The sequence below is a fragment of the Miscanthus floridulus genome, chromosome 6 (genome assembly GCF_019320115.1).
Source record: "Miscanthus floridulus cultivar M001 chromosome 6, ASM1932011v1, whole genome shotgun sequence".
NCBI lineage: Eukaryota > Viridiplantae > Streptophyta > Magnoliopsida > Poales > Poaceae > Miscanthus > Miscanthus floridulus.
This window is the reverse complement of record NC_089585.1, coordinates 89,239,988-89,264,574: the sequence shown is the minus strand read 5'-3', so window position 1 is coordinate 89,264,574 and position 24,587 is coordinate 89,239,988. Positions and strand designations below refer to the sequence as shown.

The following is a 24,587-nucleotide window of genomic DNA, read 5'->3' as shown; positions in this document are numbered from 1 at the left end:
TCGTTTGCCATCCCCACTCTCCAGCCCATCTACGTGACTACATCCAGGCAATCAGGCATTATCAGTTTTGGGCGGTGCCACATCTTCACTCTTCAGCAATCTTATCCAAGTCGTGGCATTATCAGTTGTGCAACATTTTTTATTAAGGAATTTCTCAAGTTGTACATCTACTCAACATAATAAGCACGAGTACAGCTCAACCGCACTAGCTACCCCAATACGAGTAAACATCACTACGAGTTCAGAATCATACAACTTAGAAACGTTTATTTGACATCGTAGCACATCGATACTTCCACTCAACATAGCAAGGTGCTGGGCGAACAGAACAGCTAGGTATTTTCCCGATTATCATAGCCAGTCACATAGCATTGATGAAAGAAATGGCTGTAATCATCTCAGCATTGTACTGAAAACAGCTTCCCTCATTCGAAACAGAGATTAGTCTGACAGTTCCCGAGCTTGTCAAAACGGTGACAAAATGGTGCATTCGCACAAAAAGGACACTGCATGATGTTGGCGTAAAGTAAAATTTTGAAGAAACCCAGACAAAGGAATTTTGGTACATGTCATGCTTAACCTGAAGAGTGGACACTTCATCATGAGAGGGCTTTTAGCACCTCAGCAGTCACTTCCTTTGGTGGTTTCTCTGCAGGCAGATTCGCCACCAAGCCCTTCTTAGAGTAATAGTCAATCACCTGGGACAAACCAATTGTTTTCAAATTAGGAATAATATTGATCTAAAAAAATTACATCATTAAGTACAGAGATACACAAATTGATTCTCATGATGTAAATCAGAACTAAAAGTGGAGAGCCCAAAAGACTTATGCGATCACAAAAAACATATAAGAATGAAAACTATAATAAAGGACATAAAAATGCACATTAAACAGGGCCCACCAAATCGTTGAACTTTATGCAGCACTAATGACATAATTGATGATATAAATATTTAAATGGAAGGGAATCATCAATGAACAAATGTAAGACAAGCCAAATTAATTCTTAAACAATAGGACCAATTTTTAGAAGGTAAGACACTAAATAACTTTAATATATACATATATAGTGGTACAAGATATTTTTTCAGAAAAAAATGATTCTTTTAAAGAATAACATACAGGCTCAGTTTGTCTGTGGAAGGCTTCAAGCCTTGACTTCAAAACCTCGGCTGTGTCATCTCTCCTTTGAATCAATGGCTCTCCAGTTACCTTTGTGAAAAAGAAGAGCAAATACACAACAGATGATAAATATATTCTGGATAAAGTCACATAAACTTTCACTATTAATAGCTGAATACAAGAGAAGGCAGAAGTGCTTTCAATAATGCAGTTTTTTTCTTCCTACAAAACAGATAGCAATAACTGTAGAATTTATCTATGTGCATTTTTCATGAGAGCATGGTTTTCCTTGAGGGAGAAACAGGGTGCAGAAAGAAGCTGCACCACTGCTTAAACTAACCAGTACATCATGCAAGAAGAAATAATAGCATCCACAAGCAGACTCAGACCAGATGAAATAATAGCATCCACAAGCAGACTCAGACCATAACAGTATGTAAATATTCACTCAGCCATTTCTTCTTAATACAATGACATGCAGCTCTCCTGCGTGTTCGAGAAAAAAAATATTCACCCAGCCATAATTGTCAAGATGCAATTTCTCTAATTTATCTAACAGATTGGAAAAGTTATGCCACATGAAGCTGAGTGGAAAACTTGAACATACACGGTAGAATACTGAATCGATCCACACTAAGACTAGAAGAAAGTAGAAGCAATACAAATAATGATGGATAAGTCTCATGTGTGGCTGGTCTTTGTGGGGCTGTGATGCTCACATGGTCCTTGTGGCTGTTTTTCTGTTTTTAGGACAGCATCTTAGACTAGAGGACAGCATCTTAGAGGACAGCATCTTAGCTAGGACAGCATATTAGCATCTTAGACTAGCATCTTAGCATATGCTTGGCTGGCTAGCAGCCTATAAATATGTAACCCCAACCCCTCAGGTTGGTATGGCATTTGTGTGAGCTTGTGTGAGAAATAGACAAGAAAATTGCCCCAACTCCTAGTGTCATCCTCTCTCGATGAGAGTAAGAATTCTCCTACTACTAAAAGTGAGAATTCAGCGACTAACAACTGGTATCAGAGCCGTATTATCCTGTAGCCTGAGCATCTCTTGCTCATCTTCTCTCCCAGCCCCACAACAGCCCCAGCTGTTCGCAGCAGCAGCTCCTCCGGCCGCTCCTGTTCACTCCTCTCCCAGCTCGTCTGAAGCAGCCCTCTCCCCACGCAGCAGCCCCCCGGTAGCGCGTCATGTCCGCAGGGCAGTCTCAGCGCTCGGTCGCCTCGAGCACGCGGCGTCGGCAGGAGGCCGAACTTGCCGCGGTAGAGGAACGCGAGCGAGCGGCGGCAGAGACCGCTGCGGCGGCGGCAAGGGCGTCGAGGCTAGCAGCGGCGGAGCTGGCAGCAGCCAGAGCGGAGGCGGAAGCAGCGGCGGCGGCGAATGCAGCGCGTGCGGCGGCGGCGGAGGTCGAGGCTCTGCGCGGCAGCATCGGCAGCTCCATTTCCGCTGACGACACCACCGACGCGGACCTCGAGCTGCTAGAGAGGGAGGCAGCGCGAGCGCGGGCGGCGCAGTGGACATCCGCGCACGTCCACGAGCGTGGCGGCAGCCCAAACAGGCGCGGACGCGCTGGCGGCGCTCCTGGAGGAGGTGCGCACGACGGTGGCGCTCCTGGGGCAGCCGCGCACGCCCACGAGCGCGGCGGCAGCCCAGACAGGCGCGGACGCGCCGGTGGCGCTCCTGGAGGAGGCGTGCACGGCGGCGGCGCTCCTGGAGGAGGCGCGCACGGCAACGGTGGCGGACGGGTCGATGGAGAGCGCGGCCTTCACAGGCAGCGTGGCTCTCTCCCCGGATCGGTACCGACGGGTAGATGGAGAGCGCGGCCTTCACAGGCAGCGTGGCTCTCTCTCCCCGGATCGGTACCGTGGTTACCACGGGCTCCAGGCTGTTGTCAGGGACGTCGGTCCCGGCGGTGGGTGGCCTACCCTCACCAAGACCAACTACGTCGAGTGGGCTGCGGTGATGAGGGTAAAGCTCCAGGTGCGGCACATGTGGGAGGCAGTCCGATACGGCGACGTCGACTACGACCTAGATCGACGGGCGCTGGATGCTCTCATCGCTGCAGTCCCGCCCGAGATGCAGTTCTCGCTTACCAGCAAGCGGACTGCCAAGGAGGCTTGGGACGCCATCGCTGCGGCACGCATCGGCAGCGACCGCGCCTGCAAGTCCACACTGCAGGCACTTCGCAAGGAGTGGGAGAACCTGGCCTTCAAGCCAGGTGAGGACGTTGATGACTTTGCTCTCCGTCTCAACACTCTGTTGCAGAAGATGGTGCAGTTCGGCAACGACACTTACAGCGAGGAGAGAGCTGTCGAAAAGCTCTTCCGCTGCGTCCCCGAGAAGTACAAGCAGATGGCTCGCTCGATCGAGTCTCTGCTGGATCTCTCCACGATGTCGATCGAGGAGGCGATAGGTCGCCTCAAGATCGTCGACAGCGATGAGCCACAGTCCCTCTCGGGGCCCATCACCACTGGCGGGAAGCTCCTTCTCACTCGGGAGTAGTGGCTTGCCAGCCAAGGTGACCGGAGGAAGGGGGAGCCTTCTTCCGCGACAGGCGGGCGCAAGCGTGGCAAGCCACGCAAGGCGCGCAGAGACGCCTAGGCCGGGGCGCGAGGACGTGCCGAGGGTGATGCCCGCGGAGGCGCCCAGGGCGGCGCCGCCGGCAGGCACAAGCCGGCACGAGACGACGCCTGTCGCAACTGCGGCCAGCTTGGCCATTGGGCCAAAGACTGTCGACAGCCACGACGCGGCCAGGCCCACGTCGTAGAGACGGAGGAGGAGCCGGCTCTGTTCATGGCACATGCCAGCATCGAGCTACCTCCAGCGGCACCGGCCGCAGCGGCTCTCCTCCACCTTGACGAGCCAAAAGCACACGCCCTCCTCGGCGACAGCTCCGGCAACGACAAGACTGACGGGTGGTGCCTCGACACCGGCGCCACCCATCACATGACCGGTCGACGGGAGTTCTTCACCGAGCTTGACTCTAGCGTCCGAGGCTCCGTCAAGTTTGGGGATGCCTCCGGCGTGGAGATCAAGGGCGTCGGCTCCATCATCTTCACCGCCGTGTCTGGTGAGAACAGGCTGCTCACCGGAGTCTACTACATCCCCGCGTTGAGGAACTCCATCATCAGCTTGGGACAGCTGGATGAGAACAGTTCGCGCGTGGTGGTTGAGGACGGAGTCATGAGGATTTGGGATCGTCGTCGTCGCCTTCTTGCCAAGGTATCCAGAAGCGCAAATCGACTCTACGTCCTTAACGTGCAGGTGGCACAACCCCTCTGTCTCGCTGCTCGTCGGGACGACGAGGCGTGGCAGTGGCACGAGCGTTTCGGGCACCTTCACTTTGAGGCCCTGAAGCGGCTCAGTGCCACGGAGATGGTGCGAGGCCTGCCGTGCCTCGACCATGTGGAGCAGTTCTGCGACATCTGCGTGTTGACGAAGCAGAGGCGACTCCCCTTTCCACAGCGGGCTAGCTTTCGAGCCAAGGAGAGGCTCGAGCTTGTGCACGGAGACTTGTGTGGCCCGGTGACACCGGCCACACCGGGAGGACGACGCTACTTCCTGCTGCTCGTCGACGACCTCTCCCGCTACATGTGGGTGATGGTCCTCGGCAGCAAGGGAGAGGCTACGGACGCCATCAGGCGCGCGCAGGCTGCTGCGGAGGCGGAGTGCGGCCGCAAGCTGCGCGTGCTGCGCACCGACAACGGCGGCGAATTCACGGCGGCTGAATTTGCGTCGTACTGCGCTGACGAGGGCATTCAGCGCCACTACTCCGCGCCGTACAGCCCGCAGCAGAACGGCATCGTCGAGCGGCGCAACCAGACGGTTGTGGGGATGGCTCGGGCCCTCCTCAAGCAGAGGGGGATGCCGGCTGTCTTCTGGGGAGAGGCGGTGGTGACGGCCGTCTACATCCTCAACCGCTCGCCTACCAAGGCGCTCGACGGCAGGACGCCGTACGAGGCTTGGCATGGGCGCAAGGCGGCGGTCTCCCACTTGCGGGTCTTCGGCTGCCTCGCGTTTGCCAATGAGCTTGGCTACATCAGCAAGCTCGACGACAGGAGCACTCCGGGAGTGTTCATCGGCTACGCGGAGGGCTCGAAGGCCTACCGCATCCTCGACCCGAAGACACAGCGTGTGCGCACGGCGCGCGACGTTGTGTTCGACGAAGGGCGAGGATGGGCGTGGGACAAGGCGGTGGACGACGGCTCGGCTCCGACGTACGACGACTTCTCTGTCGAGTACGCCCACTTCGAGGGAGCTGGGGGAGTAGGCGGCTCTTCTTCGGCGAGCGCGTCAACCCCAGTCCCCGAGCCTCCACCGACCCCGGCGCCTGCTACTCCGACAGCACCACACTCTCCAGCCAGGACCTCGGCTGCGATGAGTTCTTCGCCGGCTCCATCACAGCCGGCAACGCCACGCACTCCAGCACCGACAGGCACCACTCCGGGCACGTCTACTCCACCACCAGCTCGTGTCGAGCATGGCCCGGTTGAGCTCGCTACTCCGCTCTCTCACGACGAGGAGCGCGTCGACGCGTACCACGACGGCGAGCCGTTGCGGTACCGTACGATGGAGAACCTTCTCGGCGACCAGCCGGTGCCGGGACCGGTGCCTCACGACCTGGAGGCGCAGTTGCACCTTGCATGTGACGACGGCGAGCCTCGGTCGTTTGCAGAGGCCGAGAGACACGCGGCATGGCGCGCCGCGATGCAGTTGGAGATGGATGCGGTTGAGAAGAACCGCACCTGGGAGCTTGCTGACCTTCCTCGTGGTCATCGCGCGATCACCCTTAAGTGGGTGTACAAGCTGAAGAGGGATGAAGCCGGTGCCATCGTCAAGCACAAGGCTCGCTTGGTGGCACGAGGTTTCGTGCAGCAGGAGGGGGTCGACTTCGACGACGCCTTTGCTCCCGTGGCACGGATGGAGTCCGTGCGACTCCTCCTTGCGCTAGCTGCCCAGGAGGGCTGGCGTGTCCATCACATGGACGTCAAGTCGGCGTTCCTTAACGGCGACTTGAAGGAGGAGGTCTACGTGCACCAGCCGCCGGGATTTGCGATCCCCGGCAAGGAGGGCAAGGTGCTCCGCCTGCGCAAGGCCCTCTATGGCTTGCGGCAGGCACCAAGGGCGTGGAATGCCAAGCTGGATTCCACGCTAAAGGGGATGGGCTTCGAGCAAAGCCCGCACGAGGCGGCCATCTACCGACGGGGCAATGGAGGAAATGCCCTGCTGGTGGGTGTCTACGTCGACGACTTGATGATCACCGGCACCAAGGATGCGGAGGTGGCGGCATTCAAGGAAGAGATGAAGGCCACTTTCCAGATGAGTGACCTGGGGCCTCTCTCCTTCTACCTGGGAATCGAGGTGCACCAGGATGACTCTGGGATCACGCTTCGACAGACCGCCTACGCCAAGCGCGTCGTTGAGCTAGCTGGGCTCACCGACTGCAACCCAGCTCTCACTCCGATGGAGGAGAGGCTGAAGCTGAGCCGCGACAGCACGACGGAGGAGGTGGACGCTACGCAGTACCGACGTCTTGTGGGGAGCCTTCGCTACCTCGCCCACACACGGCCGGACTTGGCATTCTCCGTCGGCTACGTTAGTCGGTTCATGCAGCGACCGACGACGGAGCACCAGCAGGCTGTGAAGAGGATCATCCGCTACGTTGCGGGGACTCTCGACCACGGCCTCTACTACCCGAGGTGCCCTGGGGCGGCACACTTCGTCGGGTACAGCGACAGCGACCACGCCGGCGACATCGACACCAGCAAGAGCACGAGCGGGATCCTCTTCTTCCTCGGCAAGTGCCTCGTTAGCTGGCAGTCGGTCAAGCAGCAGGTGGTGGCCCTGTCCAGCTGCGAGGCCGAGTACATAGCGGCCTCCACCGCTTCGACTCAGGCGCTCTGGCTCGCTCGACTGCTTGGTGATCTCCTCAGCAGAGACACTAGAGCGGTGGAGCTAAGGGTGGACAGCAAGTCCGCTCTGGCCCTGGCAAAGAACCCCGTGTTCCACGAACGCAGCAAGCACATCCGGGTGAGGTACCACTTCATCCGAGGCTGTTTGGAGGAAGGGAGCATCAAGACGAGCTACATCAACACCAAGGACCAGCTTGCGGACCTGCTCACCAAGCCCCTTGGGAGGATCAAGTTCCTTGAGCTCTGCTCCAGGACCGGGATGGTTCAACTCTCCCACAAGACAACGCACAAGACTTAGGGGGAGAATGATGTATAAGTCTCATGTGTGGCTGGTCTTTGTGGGGCTGTGATGCTCACATGGTCCTTGTGGCTGTTTTTCTGTTTTTAGGACAGCATCTTAGACTAGAGGACAGCATCTTAGAGGACAGCACCTTAGACTAGAGGACAGCATCTTAGCTAGGACAGCATATTAGCATCTTAGACTAGCATCTTAGACTAGCATCTTGGCATATGCTTGGCTGGCTAGCAGCCTATAAATATGTAACCCCAACCCCTCAGGTTGGTATGGCATTTGTGTGAGCTTGTGTGAGAAATAGACAAGAAAATTGCCCCAACTCCTAGTGTCATCCTCTCTCGATGTGAGTAAGAATTCTCCTACTACCAAGAGTGAGAATTCAGCGACTAACAAATAATATCATGCAAACATAAAATAAGCGGCTAAACTAAATGCTCTGTACTCGACTTACATCATCAACTCCCGGAGACTTTGGAGGTGCAAATTTTGTATGGTAAGTCCTACCACTGGCTGGATGGATCCAACGACCAGTAATCCGTTCTTCCAATATAGCATCATCAATTGCAAAGTTCAGGACCTTGTCAACATTAGCACCTTGCTTTGCCAACATCTCATCGAGCTGTACAGGATGTTCAAAAAAAACAGCGTGGGGGAAAATTATACTAAATCAAATATAGAATCTACAAGAATATACTATAGGAATGTTTCTTTGCTGATGCATCGATCGAGCATCTGACCTTCTGTGCTTGAGTGACAGTTCTAGGGAAGCCATCAAGAATGAAACCTTTCTGGCATGAGGGTTTCTTCATAGCTTCATCAATAAGCCCCACAACCAAGCCATCTGAAACAAGCTCCCCCTAAAAGAGGAAGGACAATGGAGTCACAAAGAAACACTTCTGCTGGTTAGCATTTCTCTTATATGTTTTGGTCTGCTAACATTACCTTATCCATAGCTTCTTTAGCTTTGATACCTAGAGGTGTCTTGGCTGCCACAGCAGCCCTCAGCATATCACCAGTGGCTAAATGGCACAGGCAATATTCATCCTTAATAAGGGGAGACTGAGTACCCTTTCCAGAGCCAGGTGGGCCTACAAGATTAGTAAAAGGGGTGTCAAATTCTCCAAATCAGGAGCACTATAGAATACAAATCAAAAGTCTTGTGAATGAAACAAAAGGCACTATGATATTACATGTCCCTATACAATACTACCCAACAAGAATAATATGTCAAGTCAAACAGCATGACAAGGAACAAGGCTACCATGAAAAAAGACACCAAATAGCAGACACACCATATACTGCAATTTACTTGTGTTCGGTGTCACAGTTTAGTATCATTTTGTTAAAAGCATCTCCAAGAGCTCCTTAAAACTCCTTAATGAGCCCTCCAACAGTTTTGTATCTGAACTTCCATAAAGATAAGCACTTGGTATATCTACCCCCCTCAACTCACAAATATACGCGTGGGTTCCACGCTTGCCATCTATCCGGAGGCACTCTCCATGCACTGTAGTTTTCCTCCTGTCCTGCCCAGTTTCTGAGTTTTACAAAGTGAACTATTGGACGAAAAGCAAAAATAGAGCTCCCTATATATTTTATTCACTTAACATAATCATTGGTTTAGCAAGTAATTTTTAAGGAGCTTTGGAGATGCTCTAATGCAGGTTTTTTTTTTTTGCGATGTAAATGCATAATCATTAGCAACAAAAACTAAAAGTATAGTTGCATAAGGTTTGGGTGACAATAAATATTTAAGTGGACCCAATGTTAGAAAGGGGGCAGGTCAGACTAGCATTTGTCGAGATCTACTTCTCTACGCACATGCACAAAGTTGCACCCATATCTTATCGTCATGAAGAAAAGGCTTCAACACCAGGCCAAGCATACTGCAATTATCCTTCAATCCTTGAAGAATTCTAGATTACGACAAAATCACCAAAACCAAACAGCGGAAGGCTTCAGCGACCTCGACCTGAATGTCGAGAACTAATCTACAAGCGCATGATCAATTGTGAATTTTTCGGTATGTCAAGAAATCGCAGACAATCCAGTATGCAAAACGAAGCCATGTTTCTTCGCCACAAATGCAGTGCAAGAAGTGAAATAGGAAAATAACCAAGATTTCACGGGAAGTGCGGCGGATCCAGAGAGCGAACCGCGGCAAGCCGCAGCCTTGCCCTCCCGGCGGCACCAGGAACAGCGCGGAGCCGCCGCCGACGACGGCGAGGAGGAGGAAGAAGGGGAGGGCCTCCCGTACCGATGAGGATGAGGTGCTTGTCGGGCTTGGAGCTGCACTTCATGCGGCGGAGCAGTTCGTGCATCAGATCCAGAGAAGGCACGTCCTCTAGATTCGCCGCCATCTCCGCCGCCGCCGCAACGGGAAGAGTTCAACGACGGTGCTGCGTGCGTGGGGGGTTCCAACTCTGGGCTGCCGCTGGAACGAAGACGACGCAATGGTTTGAGAGAATTCTGCACCGCGAAAATCAGTAGCAGCTTCAACTTTCATTCCTAATTTAATATTATTGTCAAATCCGTTAGATAACGGTGTTAACTGGCTGTTAAAAAGATGTTTTTGCCTCTAGAAAAAAAGTGGCGAAGCAAATTTGAGAGAAAAAAAAACTACGCCCGCCTCTTATGCATGCGCCTAGCTGGAAAAAAAAGTGCAGGTTTTTTTTCCTCTCAAATTTGCTTTGCCGCTTTTTTTTAGAGGCAAAAATATCTTTTTAACAGCTAGTTAACACTGTTAGCTAACGGATTTGACGGTAGTGTTAAATTAGGGATGAAAATTGAAGTAAGTGTTAAATAGGGAACGAAGAAAATTTCATGAAAAAAAAGAACGACTCATTTTGCCGGTGTTAAAGAATTCTCTCCGATGTTTCAGGTGTGATTCGTGTTTAGTTAGCTGAGCGGCGCGTACGTGTTTCCTTTTGTCTTGGTCAAGCGTGGTACTAAATTTTCCGGAGCAGGAGCAAGCAGCCTGAGCTTTGAGATTTTTTTTTTAGAGTTTATGGGTTTTGTTTTGGAGTGATGGGAGCTCGGGTTTTAAGCACGTCTTGTTTGGATGTGTATGTATTCATCTCAATCTATATGTGTTGAAGTATATTGAAGTGGACATGTGAATTGAGGTGGATACATATGCATCCAAACAAGTCCTAAGGTCCTGTTCACTTCTCTTATAATTCGTACTTTTCAGCTTGTTTTTTTAGCCGGAACAGTGTTTTTCTCTCACAACAAATCAGCCGGAACAGTATTTCGCCTTGTTTTTTTCAGCGAAGCGAACACGGCCTAATTGTCATTCTTTTTTTTAAAAAAACCCAAGTTTGAAACATCTTTTCTTTGGGTGTACAACAACCAAATAATCCATCTATCTATCCCAAAATAAGTGCAAATTTTAAGTTTGACTAAATTTATAAAAAATATATTATTATTTGTATCTTTAAATAAGTTTACAATAAAAATATATAACGTGATTAATTTAATGATGTTTATTTCGTATTATATATATTTAGTCAAATTTGAGTTTGATTAAGGGGGTGTTTGGTTACATGGACTAAATTTTAGTCCATGTCATATCGGACGTTTGGATGTTAATTAGGAGGACTAAATATGAGTTAATTATAAAACTAATTACATAGATGGAGACTAATTTGCGAGACAAATTTATTAAGCCTAATTAATCCGTCATTAGCACATATTTACTGTAGCGTCACATTGTCAAATCATGGACTAATTAGGCTTAAAAAATTCGTCTAGCAAATTAGTCACAATCTATGCAATTAGTTATTTTTTAGTCTATATTTAATACTCCATATACATGTCCAAACATTCGATGGAACATAAACTAAAATTTAGTCCAAGTAACCAAACACCCCCTAACTTCTCATGATGCGAAATTAACACTTACTTCATCCGTCTCATACTACATGACGTTTTGAGATTTAAAATTTGTCTCACAGTTGTTGACGTTATAGACCAGCATATGCGCCTGACCACAACCAACGTAGCATCAAGCTGTCACTTCTTGTCTTTCACTCGGCTGTAAGATCAAATAGAAAATGCTACCCGGTGTGGAGAGTTCGGTAAAATATTATTTTCCAGCCGGAGCAGCATCTGCCAAGCTCTACGTTGCCAGTGTAGGGGTGTAGAGTCTTTTGGCCTGCGCGTTGGTCTCTGTAACCATTTCTACGACGACAACTAATACGGGACAGAGGCAGTATTTTGCAACGGAGGGACGTTGCCTTTACTTTTGGAATCAACTGCAGTCTGCAGACCTTGTAACGTGAATCAAGTTACGATAAGTTTACCCAATGGCCAATGGTAAACCTGTGTATGCAGTGGGTCTTGCTGCTATTTGCTAGGCAATCTGGCGTACAAGAAACTGCCTGCTGCGAAGACAAACGCGTCAAATCCCTGAGGGCTCGTTCGGTTAGCTCCTTCCAGTCCTCATTCCAGATTTGCTTCCTTATACAAATTAAGCCTACTGTTCCGGCTGGATTTTTTCCAGGGACTCATTCCCTGCTAAACGAACGGGACCTGATTGAGATCACTGGATATGATCTGTTCTTTCCTCGTCTATTCGGCAGGTTTGCAGAAGTCTAAGCTGCAGAAGTAGATGGTGCTGCTCTTCCACAATCAAGTCACGAAGGAAGGAAATACGGATGATCAGCAACTCATGGTTCTGATTGACCGTGCTGTGCAGTGGTCTTCTTCAGCCTGTGTGCTGTTTGCCGGACCATAGCCTGTAATGAAGTAATTTAAGTCGCTTTAACTTCTTTGTGAACATGCTCTGCAGCCTCTGTGGGCTCGCGTTGTTTCTTTGGTTAAAGCCAGGCTTGGTGATCAAGAAGACTTGGATTGGGGATGTGGTTGTTTTAGGTGGTTGTGTTTCTGAACCTAAAGAACTTTGTAGTTTTGGGAAAACATTATGAAATCTTCCACTGTTCACTTTTACCATTATCTCAAGCAGACATTTTATGTTACAGGTACACTGGTAGTACAGCATCAGTGTAAAGTTAAAAAATGTACACAAAACTAATGCTGCCTACAACTCCTGGTTCGGGAGGGCTGCCAGTGCGGACTGCAGAAGAGAAACAAGTTTCGACTGTAGGGTGGAGATTGTGTGCCTTATACAAACTTCACCGTCAGTGAAAGCAGCGTCGCTCCTTCCCACCAGCTCAGCTTGGGCAACCTGGCCTTGAAGGAAGCGTCGCACACTGGTCTCAGTGATATCCATCAGGCCCAGGGATGGATGTGTGTGCATCCATCTCGAGATGACGAACCCAGCCAGAAGATACTGCCCTCTGAGGACCAGTTCAGATACAAAACATGGAAACAAAACTCTACCGAACAGTAAAGATCTGTTGATCTTAGATGTCGCTTCATCGTTCCATTGTACGAGGAGATCAGTCTGGAATGACCTTGCAAGGTGCCCGACAAGATGGCATATGTAAGAGAAAAATTTGGAGTATGCCTCTTCTGTGGTGATCTTCTGCACAGTTTCAGAGGAAAGAACCAAGGCAAGGAGCTCATGATCATCAGCATTTGATGAGGTGGACACGATTCCTTCCCTCATTTTCACCTCCACCATCTGCAGGCACTGCAGTCTCAGAGCTTCATATGGGAGTAGCAGCACAGTTTTAAGAGCCATGAAGCAGTCCAGAGCAGATACAAGCTCAACCAAGCTGTGTGCTTCTTCTTCCTCTAGGAACACGCTATGTTTCGCAGATGCTCGGTCCAGAAGTTCAAGGACCTTGTGCAGCTCACCAAGCTCAACATGTTTTCTGATAACCTCCATCCAACAACTGTGGAGGGGATGGACAGATAACGACACACCCTCTTGTTTATTCTTTGGACTCTCTAGCTCTTCCGGTAGGGCCTCCCAGCCATCACCCCATCCATCACTCCAGTCACTTGTTTCTTTTGGTGATTCATGAGGCATAACATGCTCTTCTTTTGGGGAGAACAATTGCTCCCACTCTTCTAACACTGCTTCCAAAACAGCAACGTTCGCAGCAGAAGCATGTTCTGACAATTTTAAAAAACAAGATACTGCAGAGCCAAGAGTTGCTAGGTTTTCTGGAGTGATATTAGCATCAGGCAGAACTGCAGTGACCATCTGAGTAGATCTAAGTGCCACAAGAGTCCCTGTGATGCTGCTAGAGGAGTTGATACTCTCATCAGCCATGGCAGCACCTGCTCCATGCTCATACCATGATTCCCACGGCTCAACCTGGCACACCATCTCATTTGGAAGAGTTTTAAGGTTTCTTCCTGTGATACATTGCATCAGCTGTAGCGCATAGACTCGTAATTGGCTCTCTAGCTGCATGTCTTCTGAAAAGCGGATTAACTTCCCCCAAACACCAGATCTGACCATGTCTAGAGTACCAGCATGTTTTCCCGTTGACCGGCTCAAAGACGACAGCAAATGATGAAGCAATATTCGATATTCGCAAGATTCCTCACTCAAATCCGACAAACACTCTTCTGTAGCAGCATTATAAAGTTCTAAGAGATCCAAATAATTGCTTGAATCTGCATTCTCACTCCCTAATTGTCCTTGTCCTCCATAGTATACTTCAACTACAGATTCAAAACTGCAGCCTGATAGAATCATAGCTCTACAAAAACATGATGTTTCCATCATCATTCCACTTCTAAGGCAGTCTTTTACATACATGGAGATGGCATCCCAACCTTGGTGCAGTGCTATCTCATCATTTATCAATAGCTGCCTGAAAGCTCCTATGCACAGAGATAACCTATTTGAATTTAAGTAGTCTGTTCTTTCATATGAGCAAGTATCAATTGAATCCCCCGGTACGTCATCAACAAGTTTAGACCAAATTGCTAGTAGTGTTGCAAGAGGTTTCCTCCACGAAGGTTCCTGTGGATGGCTTCGTGCTAAGTTAGATGGAAAGCAGAGGGTGCAATACCTTCCTACAATATATGAAATATCTGTAGTTGGAAGAGCTTGGATGTACTCCCTGCAACTATCATAGTTCAACTCAACTTCGCATAGGGCAGCCTGCAACTTTTCATAATCTGTGCAGTTCGATTGTGCTTCACTGCAGCCTTCTAATGATGCCAGCAACCCCAAAACATAGTGCTTGTAAACACCTTGTTGTGATATGAGTCCCTTGGCCAGTACATCAACATACATACTCACAAGAGATTGTACCATATCGGCTAGAGTAGTGACGGTAGAGGCATGGATATTCTTGCATACTTCTTCATTGAAATGCTCAAAGTTCAGATTATCCAGTCCAGCAATGTTTTTATAGTTCAAGCCATCAATGAAGCAGACTTTCTTGCACTCTTCCTCAAGTACCTTATAATACTGAAATGGTTCAAGCTTATGGGTATGCACATGCTCTGGGTATCTCAATTCTATCTCATTTGTCCTCTTCAGATATGAATGGCATGCTGAAAGAATGCCATAAATGTAAGAAAGGCGTTCTTTATTATACCCATCTATCTCCGGATAGACATCTGAATATATCATATCGATCACACCCTTAGCTGATCTGACAATGTCCTCCCGGAATTCAGAAATTTCGTTCAGAATATCATTGTTATCCCAGTATTCAGACACAAGACTGCAGGCGAGAAATCGTAAAAGCACCTAAAAATCCAAGCAAACAATATGAGATTGTAAAATATCAAGAGACAAAACTGCAGATGAGAAATTTACATCTAAAGAAAACAAAAATATAAGCTCAGATGCGTGAGAGAGACCTCAGTTCGTTGCAAGCCATATGTCTCAGCTATCCTCACTGCTTCCTTGAGTATGTGTTTTTTCTCCAGCTTTACAGAACCAACAAAGGAGTAAACTACTCTTTTGACATAATTAACATCACCAGACAAGAATCGAGATGTGTCTATATCAGGTAATATCTGCTTGAGCATCCGCGCTTGATCAGCCAGTTGTTTCTCCTCTTCTAACTTTGATTTCCATTCTCTCCAGAAGGTTGTATTTGCCATATCAATCTGGTCTAAATCATCTGTCAAAGTTGGTAGAAACAAAATGAATATGGTAGCACAAAACAATTCATATAAAGCTGAGCAGAAGTATTGAGCTCAGCAGAATATTCAAAGGTAAAATAGTGACCATATTGATGACTTGTTGATTTTAGTACACCTACCGGTATCGGCTGAGGTGAACTTCTCATGAAATTTGTGAAGCAACAGATTTCTCCTCTGCTCAGGAGTGGAGCACTCTTTCTTAGAATTATTGAGGGAACTATATAACATTCCTATACTCATTATGCTGCTAATTTCTTGATAACATTCTCGTCTTTTTAGCTCTTCCTCTATTATTTTCACTCCATTGAAAGGGTCCATGAGATTCAAAAGGACCGAGCAGCCAAGTACATCAAACTCTTCATCAACGGGAGGCTCCATTATAGACTTTGCAAGAATCATGATTATATTATCGTTGGGGGCCAAACCATTTACAGCTAACCAATATATGATGCTGATTGCTGCTTCTACTTTTGTTGAAAATCGACATCTCCTAGTGGGATGATCCGTTATTTCACCATCACACGCTTCATTATTGAATAATTTCAAAAGCCATGGTAATTCCAGTGCTCCAAAGGACAACAATTTCCGGTTTTCTTCCAACATAGACTCCCAATTATGTGCGTCTCCAATTGAAAAGTCCAAGCAAACTTTTGACAGCATGTCTTTAACAATTTCCACAAGATCTCTATGTCTATCATGGCCACTGTCATCTCTCAGGTCAAGTATGTCTTGCACACTTTGTACAGGAAGTGGTGTGATTGAAGATCCATCAATCAAGAAATTGGGAGGATTTGTTGCCGTTGTAATCATTAATTTCTCAAATTTACCATGAGCATGAAGCTCCTTCCAAGCATTCAACAAATCCCCAACAGAATCTTCATCACAATGGCTGAGAGCGAAACCCAATAGCTTTTCACGGGTACCAGTATCCAAATTGTCAAGTGGAGGGCCTCTAGCAATTGCAGCACATAAATCCCAGACTGCACCATGACTCTTTTTTGTTAAATTTAAACAGATATCAAGGGCAAGTTGAACATCACCATTTACCACAGCTTCTCTAGCAATAGCCTCCTCCACATCCGCTACTTCCTCTTCACTTCTTAATCCCAGAAGTTTAGCGACATCAATAATCTCTTCAAAATGAAGGTATGCACCTGTTTGACTTGTTATCACCATGCGGATGATCTCCATAGGATCCTTTACCTGCCTGAACTGAACAGGAAGGATAGTCACCCCTAGATAAGGAAGTCTAACAGTAAGGGCATCAATTATATCAGTTTCTGCTTGAACATTTTTGCTATTAGGTAACAGATTTAGGCATTCCCTGGCCTTCCAAATCTGCAAAGGATTGTATAATCCAAGTTAGCATTAATCAGAAATGAAATGGCAGATCAATAATTGGATGGCAAAAAATTTGGTATCATTAACTCACTTCATTCCCAGACAAAGTTGAAGCCGAGAAGAAATACTCCCTTGCAGCTTGTATCACAAGATTTTCAGCCTTCTCTGTGGATAAAGAAACAGCACTGGTTCCTCCAAGATAATTCCTGGCTAGCGAAAATTTACCAGCTTTCAAAAGCCCTCTGATAAATTCTGCCAGCATATATTCTGAATCAAGAAAAGGAAATGCCTTTTCTTGGAAGAGTTTCAAATCACGCCACATGTTAGCCCACTCATTGTCTGATCGACCAGGTTGACGTCTGCCAAATTTCGATAGAAGCAGCCGTATAATTTGATTTACATTCTTCTCGTCTAAGTGAGCACTAAGGAAGAAATGCATTGGTTTTGGGACCTGTAACCACATTCAGCTATGAGTTGCACTGAAAGTGCAAAACATTGGCAAACAAGTAAACAATCCACGAAAAATGAAAGGTATGACTGCTAGCAAGCTCATTTCGGTTATAAGTGGAACACTACGCCAAATTACTAAGAGGAGTATATCAGTGCAAATGAATATGCAAAGGAATGAAAATACATGAACAATTCTACAACTTAATCACAAACAGCATCTGCCTCACATGTTGACCGATTCCAATCGATCCACCCACATCTCCCACAGTGCACTCTTATCTCCACTTACCAGTGCTGCCAAGCCCACCAAAGGAAAGAAAAGAACTATGGCTACAAAGCACTCTCCTTCAATCTTGTGGACAGCTTGAAATCATTCCTGAAGGTCAGGTTCCTTTCCGATAAAAAAATCAAGGATGCTAATACTTCAAGCTTCTTATAAACTGATTAAATAAATAGAACTATTCACTGATAAAATGAAAGATCTTTAAATTCTGTTTGGCAGCATGAAAGGTTCAGTGGCATAGAATTAAAACACAACAAAGGGGTTCTGAGAGTGACAATTATTCTGTCAAGCAGTGGTTCTGTTAATTAAGAGGTGGAAGCCCTAGGTTGGTTTTGATCTTGCAGATAGACAATGTTTTGCAGCACAAATGGAAAAGCATGTGATAATTTTTTTTCCTTTTTCCCCCTCACATCACATATGCTCACAGGTATGAAGTATCCCTATACAGAGCAGCACTGCTAAAGAAGTCCAAGTAGATTTACTGCAATTCAACATGTCAAAAACACCAAAGAAACCAAAACAAAAACATAGAAGCAGTAATTTTATTGAAGAGGCATCAATACCTGATAATAAGCAAAGAGCCGTCCTACTTCTACATGGCCTTCAGCAACTTTTAGCCTCTTCTCCAATATATCAAGATATTTGACATTATTAGGTTCGTAAGGTACTGAATCATAGTGATAAAAATCTTCAGAAGCATTGCCCAGACCAGATAAGATATCAGCACAGACACATTGCATCTCCTCATAAGAAACCACAGGAGAACCAAGAGCATGCTTAGCATCTTTCAGATTGCAGTCTTCTTCACTAGCCACTAAAGATTTCTCTCTCTTTGTTTTATAGAGTAACTTTGATAATATTGATGACATGGTATTCCACTGGTTAGTTGCACTGCACATATAAATGCAGTGAACAGCTGTTTCTATCATCTCAGCAAGATCCTTGAAGAGCCCATATATTGGTGACTCCCCACAACCATTTTCGATGACAGCTAAGCAAATCAAAAGCTCATTTTCAGCAGCTACCTCTTTCAGCCATCTAACCAGGTAGGATTCTTGTTTGCGTTCGTTATTTGAGGAGGTTGAGTATAATCCCTTCTTCATAAAAGGGATAGCATTTTCTTCTAGCCGTTGAACAACTGTATCTTCTTTGACTCCTCTGAGGATGATTTTGAACTTTTCATAATCAGGCAGATCTTCCCATGTCAAAAGATTCATTGTAAACTCATTCAACTCGTTAGAATATACAACCTGGTAGAGGCATTTAATATCATCAAAGAATGGCTGCAACTCTATGATGCCCTTCTGACATGCAAGCTCTATCATGGCCAGACAGTTTTCCAGCTGTCCACTTAAGCAGTCAATGTCCCTTGCTCTGTTCCTGTACCACACACAAAGTTCAGCAACTGAAGGCCATGAAAAGCCTTTTGAGTGCTTTACAAGTATTTCCGTTTTGATCTCTCCAATCTTGTCCAACTCGGCAGGGCAATTGTTTATATATGAAGCCATCTGTTCACATTCAACCCAATCACCATCTCTCAATATGACAACACTGGGAGGGGATTTCCCTGGTAGCAACTGACTATAAGTCTGAACAGCAAGAGTTTCTGGGATAGCAGACAAAACACGTAAAATATCTGAAGAGATAGTATATGGATGACGCTTGAATATAAGATTTAAAGCCCCAATTTTGCCACTTTCGGCTAATGCTATGGCTGTTTCCACCAATGGCATTGAACGGAATTTGCTATATTCTCCTGCTGTGTACCTGCATAACAAGACCATTGCATTTAGCATAAAGAAAGTAAGCAGCAAGCAAGCAAAGTCCGATATAAAGCGGCAAGTTGCACATGCACCGCATGTGCATGCAATCAACTTTGCAAAATATTTTTCCAAGAAAGCTAACATCATCATACAGTGCAGAAAAAGAGGAAAGTGGTTTTAAGAACTGGAATGAACAAATAGGTTAGACAAATGAAAAACAAGCCAACATGTAACCTTGGAAATGTTAAGTTAACAATAAAATGGAAACAAGTCAAGAAACTTTCCTTTGACTAAGAAGATAAGTGTTTGCATCCATTTTTCTTTTTCCTTCATGTAAAAAACTAGAGCCAGGTTGCCATTGGGTTAAGCTCATTTCGGTTATAAGTGGAACGCTACGCCAAATTACTAAGGGGAGTATATCAGTGCAGAAACCTCTATAGTACCTTGAGTAATGAACTGTGACTTAGATATGCTCTATGCATGTAACGAATTATGTTAATTAGATTTGTGTAGGATTAATGTGACTCAACAACTGTAATATAGTTGTAAATGCTTCCAAGAAATTAACAATTTCCTGGTTGTGCGTTCTTATCTAGAGAAAGAATAGGAAGGACATACCTTCCCATATTAATTCCCAAGAATGTCTCTAACATGTTTCTGTGCCGCAATAAACGAAGCCTAATGATGTGACTGCCCCATGTTGGACCTTTACTGCTGTTATCCAACTCAGAAAATTTGTAACGGTCAGTTATACAAAGTCCAAAAGAAAGTAGAGCCCTTAAAGCTGCTTCTGTAGGCCCAACTTTGTTTACACATTCTGATAATACAAATACTTGGTCTTTAATTTTTGCTAAGTACAAGTCTATCTCATGAGTATCGCCGTCAGAGTGCAACCAGCATGCTTTAAGAACTTCATCCTTATCTAGATTATATCTTGAAGCAAAATCTAAAGCCTCCTTGTATCGTTTCTCTCTTATCAGAACAGAGTACATTTCTGCTACTGTAACTTTGGAGAACGATATCAGACTCCAGGACATTTCAGCCATTTCTGTTTGTTGGTGCTCCCCAGAACCACTAAGCAGGCTAGGTTCCGAGTCACTATCCATCTGCTTATTAACTGGAGTGTTTGTTCCATATCTCTTAGATTGCAAAACAAAAGCATGTCCTTCAGTAGCCTTTGCCTTCTCCAATACTGGTGTAGATAAAACTGGGTCATCTTTGGAAACCATCTTGTCTTCAGTGATGCTGTACATGCTAATGCTACCATCTTTTCTTACCAACATGATAACATTATCTGTCCACCACCTGATGTCCTTAACATCAATTAGGCGTCTACCATTTCCAAGAGTATGAAGTGAAACAGTGCGCATGTCACCATCAAGTGAAAAGAAGTTTACAAAACCAGTCAAATCCAACGTAGCAATATACTTTCCCTGAGGTGAGATCCTGATTTTCGGGAATGAAACAAAGGTTCTTTGATCCTTTAGGGGAGAAAATACCCCTTCCAACTGCTGGCTTTGAAATGAAAGACTAAGTTCCATATTTGTGTTGACATGTAATAGATACATAAAATAGGTTCCTAAAATATGATAATAAAGAAGATTAGAAACAACATCATTTGAATTTCATGAACAATCTATATAGTGCAGGATTGACAAGTGTAGCAGTTGAGAACAGGCTAGTAAATGAACATACCAGAATAACTATTGGAGCTAAATGAAACATTGGAATCTCCAACTAGGACAAATAGTGAGTGACGTTGATGGTAATCGATGCACAATAAACTTCGAGGTAACTGGACAGTCTTAGCTGACATCACATCTTTAGTTGATATGGGAACTTCGCATAAACTGGCCTCAGGTTCTTCAGTGTAATCAAATCTATGAACCAAGCAGTCACTTGTAAAAATGTAGAAACCTGGCCTACAAATAGTAATGCAATTTATTAGTTACTGCCAAATTATCCCACGAAATGAAGTCATACATAATTTAAGGGGAAACTCCCAACTGAAAACAACTGAGAATCACCTAAGCAAGCTTGAAGCATCCTGCAAAACCAGATCAATAATGGAAGAAGATAGCTTCAACTGATCGCATGTCCTCCTTGCTAATAACTCCCCATTTTCTTTGATCAAGTAAAGTGTGCTTAGGTCATCCACCACACCAAAAATGCCTTCAGCCTCCAGCCAAGCCCCATTTGTGAAAAATGTTATTCTGTCATTACCTGACCATAAATAATCAGAATACAGTGTATAATCAGAAAAAAAATGATGCCCCCGGACATCTACTGCAGAAAATGCACATGAAACTATGTTCCACATTATAAAACCATTTTTAAGCAACTAAAAAGAAAATGGAAATATGCAGATTGCTACAGTCTAGGGATTGTAGCAAAATGCATAGTGCAATATTTCTGCCAACACAAACAAAAAACTGGCACCTAATCTCCCAAAAAAATTAATTGGTGTCCCTGAGGAACGAAAACATACTGAGCAGTGAAAAATGTATGCTTGATGTAAATGGTAACAAATGATGCATGGACTGAAATCCTTTCAATAATCAGTTCAACTTTTCTTCGAAGCATGGAAATGGCAGCCTGCACCCAAATCCTCCACATTTGGATAAATAAATTGGGAGCCTTAACATAGAGAATTTATATGTGAAGTACTACCTACGTCCGGGGAAACATGCAATTCTAGCTCTATCCTTAGTCAAACTTTCTAAAGTTTGACCAAGATTATAGAGAAAGAATCAATCTTTACAACACAAAATATGTATACTAAATTACTAATAATATATTTCATGACAAATGAAATGACACTTATTTGGTATTATAAATATTGATATTTTTTATAATAATAAACTTGGTCAAACTCAAAATGGTTTGACTCGGTAGTATGCTAGAATTGTGTTCTTTCCCGGACAAAGGGAGCAGCAAGCTAGGAAACTAGAGTCACAACAACCTTACTTCTGTGTCAGCAGTGCATATTAAATTACACGACATAAAATGCTAATGTCATGACCAAATAAAGATATCTTCCACAAACAACATTTTTTTGTTTACTTAAATGCAAATTATGATGATCTCAGATGCCACATTTCTGAAAGGACTTCAAAGTTCAAATAATATGTGGTTCACTCATTCCAATAAATATAACTTAATACTCTCTACGCATGAGAACTGAGAGGCAATTTCTTTCAGGCTTAATAATACACATAATAGTCAACACCAGTGAATAACACTATAAGAACCAAAGCGATGCAGGAACAAGCAGGACACTCACTCACTTGTGTAAACACCGCAAGGTGATGCATAGCCATCGCCTTTCCTCAAGATGATGATGCGATTCCCAACAGTTACAGACACATATTCCGCGTTTGGTGAGACGAACAATGCCACGCCATCGCCCCTCTTCCTCTGCCTACTCTTCCCCAGCACACTGTACCTAGCCCACCTTTCCTTAAGTTTGCTCACACCTTCAGGGGTGGTTGGTAGTAGCATGAAGAAGCAACTGGTCAGCGCTGCATCCTGTATGGATGGATTTGTGAAGAATTCGAAGCGATGATATTGTACCTTGCAAGGAGAGATAGGAGAGGACGCCTCCTCCTCCAGCATCTGAGCTACCACTACTTGTCGCAGCACCTTGGTATCCTTCTTGCTGTGTTTGCAAGAATCACATAACAATGAAGATAACCATCAAGATTTCACAGCTATTTAGCTTCCAAAATACTACTGAAACCTTAGTAAATTGAACACCCGCGCAGCAAAGTTGCACGAAAACACACACACACACACACACACACACACACACACACACACATATAGAATGATAGACAGGCTAAAACGAAAAATCCTTCTGAGCTATTGCTATGAACTCTGGCGACACCCACACCCGAAAACAGAATTCGGAAAAAGGACATCAAGAAATTAGTGCTGAAGAGGGCGAATCTACGATGACCCGCCTCGCATCTCCCCCGCGCACAACGCGCCCGCGATTGGATTACGAGGCGGGAGGAAGCATGGGAGGATGAGGAGGGGGAGAGGGAGGGGCCGGGCACTCACATGAGGGATCACGTGGGATCCCGACGCGTGCCGGTGGATCTCGTACAGTGCTTCGTCGGCCCCCGGTGCCATCTCCGGCGTCCCGCGCCTCGCCGGAGATCTCCGCCGAGTTGGAGTTCGAACTCGAGTCGAGGAGCTGGTTTTACGATGCGTTTGGGACCGATTTTTTTATTTTTTAAGCCCATTTTTGAAAAATTTTAACAAATATGCTGTTGGAGGTAAGATTTTAAAATCTGGACCTTTAGTTCGGCGTCATCGTTGCTGGCGTCGAGCGGCGCCGTAGATCTTGGTGTGGCGCCGAGGTGGTATTTTAACCCCAGCCCCAACCTTCCTGTCCGAGCCTTCTTTCTCTTCTTTCTCCCCCCTCTCGGGTTTTTTCTCTCCCCACTTCGTCCTACCTCACAAATCGACATATTGGACTTTGGAAACTTTGATTTGATCTGAGAGCAAGTTATCCTCGCTCCCCTTCTAATTTTTTCGCATCGATTCGGTATATATTAGTTGAATTTTTCAACCTAAGAATCGTCATTACTTAGGGTTTCATTCTATCCCTCAATATTTGTATCATACAACCATAGAATTATACCAAGGCGTGAAAAAGCTAGCAAATCTAGATAACCGCAGCGCATATAGTTATGTTATGTGTTCATTGTTGTGCGTTAAATGAAAACTCTAGGTTTAGGGTTTAATGTTAATCGCTTTCGGTTCTGAGAACGAAATTGGTTGTATTGTAGTTATGGTTCTCATTGACATTAATTTGTGATGTTTTGATTTTTGTTTGTTAAATTACATTTGTTTTGTTAGATACAAGAAATATATTGGGAGGAGTTTTGGTAAAAACGGGATCGTCCTTAAGAATTATACCCCGACGCGTTTAGCAAAGATGTCCCGTCCCTCCTGATCTCCCTGTCCCTAACCATGATTGTGGTTTCCCAGCCCACGCGTTTCAATCAAGACATCCAGACATAGTGGCGTGTTGCTTCTACACAAGCAGTCGTTTTAATGTAAGTAATTGTTTTCAGTATTTTTTTTCTTTATTTGTGTAAGTATGGGCCTGTTCGGCTGGTATTAAAGCCGACTGATAAACCGGCTGAAGTTGATTTGTTGTGAGAAAAAAATACTGTAGATTCTAGCTGATAAGCTGACTGATAAGTTCAAGCGAACAACCCCTATACTACTAATATTTTATTGGAATCTTGTTGTGTAGGACCATGAGAGGTGTTTTTTCTTTCAGTGGATCGACAGTGCAGACAAGTTTGATCCTAGGTACCTCCTTTTCGATGATTGGTTTAGAGGGAGACATCCACGTGAGCACTTTAAGCGGTGGG

At 45.7% G+C, this 24,587-nt stretch overlaps 2 protein-coding genes across 3 annotated transcripts; both read right to left on the bottom strand.

Annotated features, from left to right (window-relative positions):
• Window positions 1-118: 118 nt before the first annotated feature.
• Window positions 119-9,815, bottom strand: LOC136458578 (adenylate kinase 4-like). The gene is made up of 6 exons (XM_066458523.1): window positions 9,593-9,815; window positions 8,278-8,423; window positions 8,073-8,192; window positions 7,787-7,954; window positions 1,125-1,214; window positions 119-698 (listed from the first exon to the last, which is right to left on the bottom strand). The coding sequence occupies exons 1-6, from the start codon at window positions 9,693-9,695 to the stop codon at window positions 600-602; spliced, it is 726 nt and encodes a 241-aa protein (XP_066314620.1). The 5' UTR covers window positions 9,696-9,815; the 3' UTR covers window positions 119-599.
• Window positions 9,816-12,257: 2,442 nt separating this feature from the next.
• On the bottom strand, window positions 12,258-23,430 carry LOC136456283 (MAG2-interacting protein 2-like). Of its 2 annotated transcripts, XM_066456085.1 has the most exons (11): window positions 23,260-23,430; window positions 22,771-22,855; window positions 22,485-22,673; window positions 21,225-21,420; window positions 20,893-21,119; window positions 19,816-20,776; window positions 17,998-19,201; window positions 16,793-17,152; window positions 15,480-16,698; window positions 15,073-15,338; window positions 12,258-14,959 (listed from the first exon to the last, which is right to left on the bottom strand). In XM_066456085.1, exons 1-11 carry the CDS (start codon window positions 23,329-23,331, stop codon window positions 12,377-12,379), a joined length of 7,362 nt encoding a protein of 2,453 aa, XP_066312182.1. In that variant the 5' UTR covers window positions 23,332-23,430; the 3' UTR covers window positions 12,258-12,376. The 2 variants fall into 2 exon arrangements, with proteins under 2 accessions (XP_066312182.1, XP_066312183.1); XM_066456086.1 differs by lacking the exons at window positions 22,485-22,673; window positions 22,771-22,855; window positions 23,260-23,430 and having other exon boundaries at window positions 20,893-21,114; window positions 21,225-21,392.
• Between the last annotated feature and the right edge of the window lie 1,157 nt (window positions 23,431-24,587).

What these genes read in the sequence shown, in the direction of transcription:
- LOC136456283 (XM_066456085.1), bottom strand. Translation starts at nt 23,331, where the DNA reads ATGGCACCGGGGGCCGACGAAGCACTGTACGAGATCCACCGGCACGCG. An exon ending in TTGGGAATTAATATGGGAAG is followed by an intron (nt 19,202 to 19,815) that starts GTATGTCCTTCC and finishes CTTGTTATGCAG; the next exon opens with GTACACAGCAGGAGAATATA. An exon ending in CAACTTTGTCTGGGAATGAA is followed by an intron (nt 16,699 to 16,792) that starts GTGAGTTAATGA and finishes AATCCTTTGCAG; the next exon opens with ATTTGGAAGGCCAGGGAATG.
- LOC136458578 (XM_066458523.1), bottom strand. Translation starts at nt 9,695, where the DNA reads ATGGCGGCGAATCTAGAGGACGTGCCTTCTCTGGATCTGATGCACGAA. An exon ending in CTAAAGAAGCTATGGATAAG is followed by an intron (nt 8,193 to 8,277) that starts GTAATGTTAGCA and finishes TTCCTCTTTTAG; the next exon opens with GGGGAGCTTGTTTCAGATGG. An exon ending in AGTCTCCGGGAGTTGATGAT is followed by an intron (nt 1,215 to 7,786) that starts GTAAGTCGAGTA and finishes TTTTTCACAAAG; the next exon opens with GTAACTGGAGAGCCATTGAT.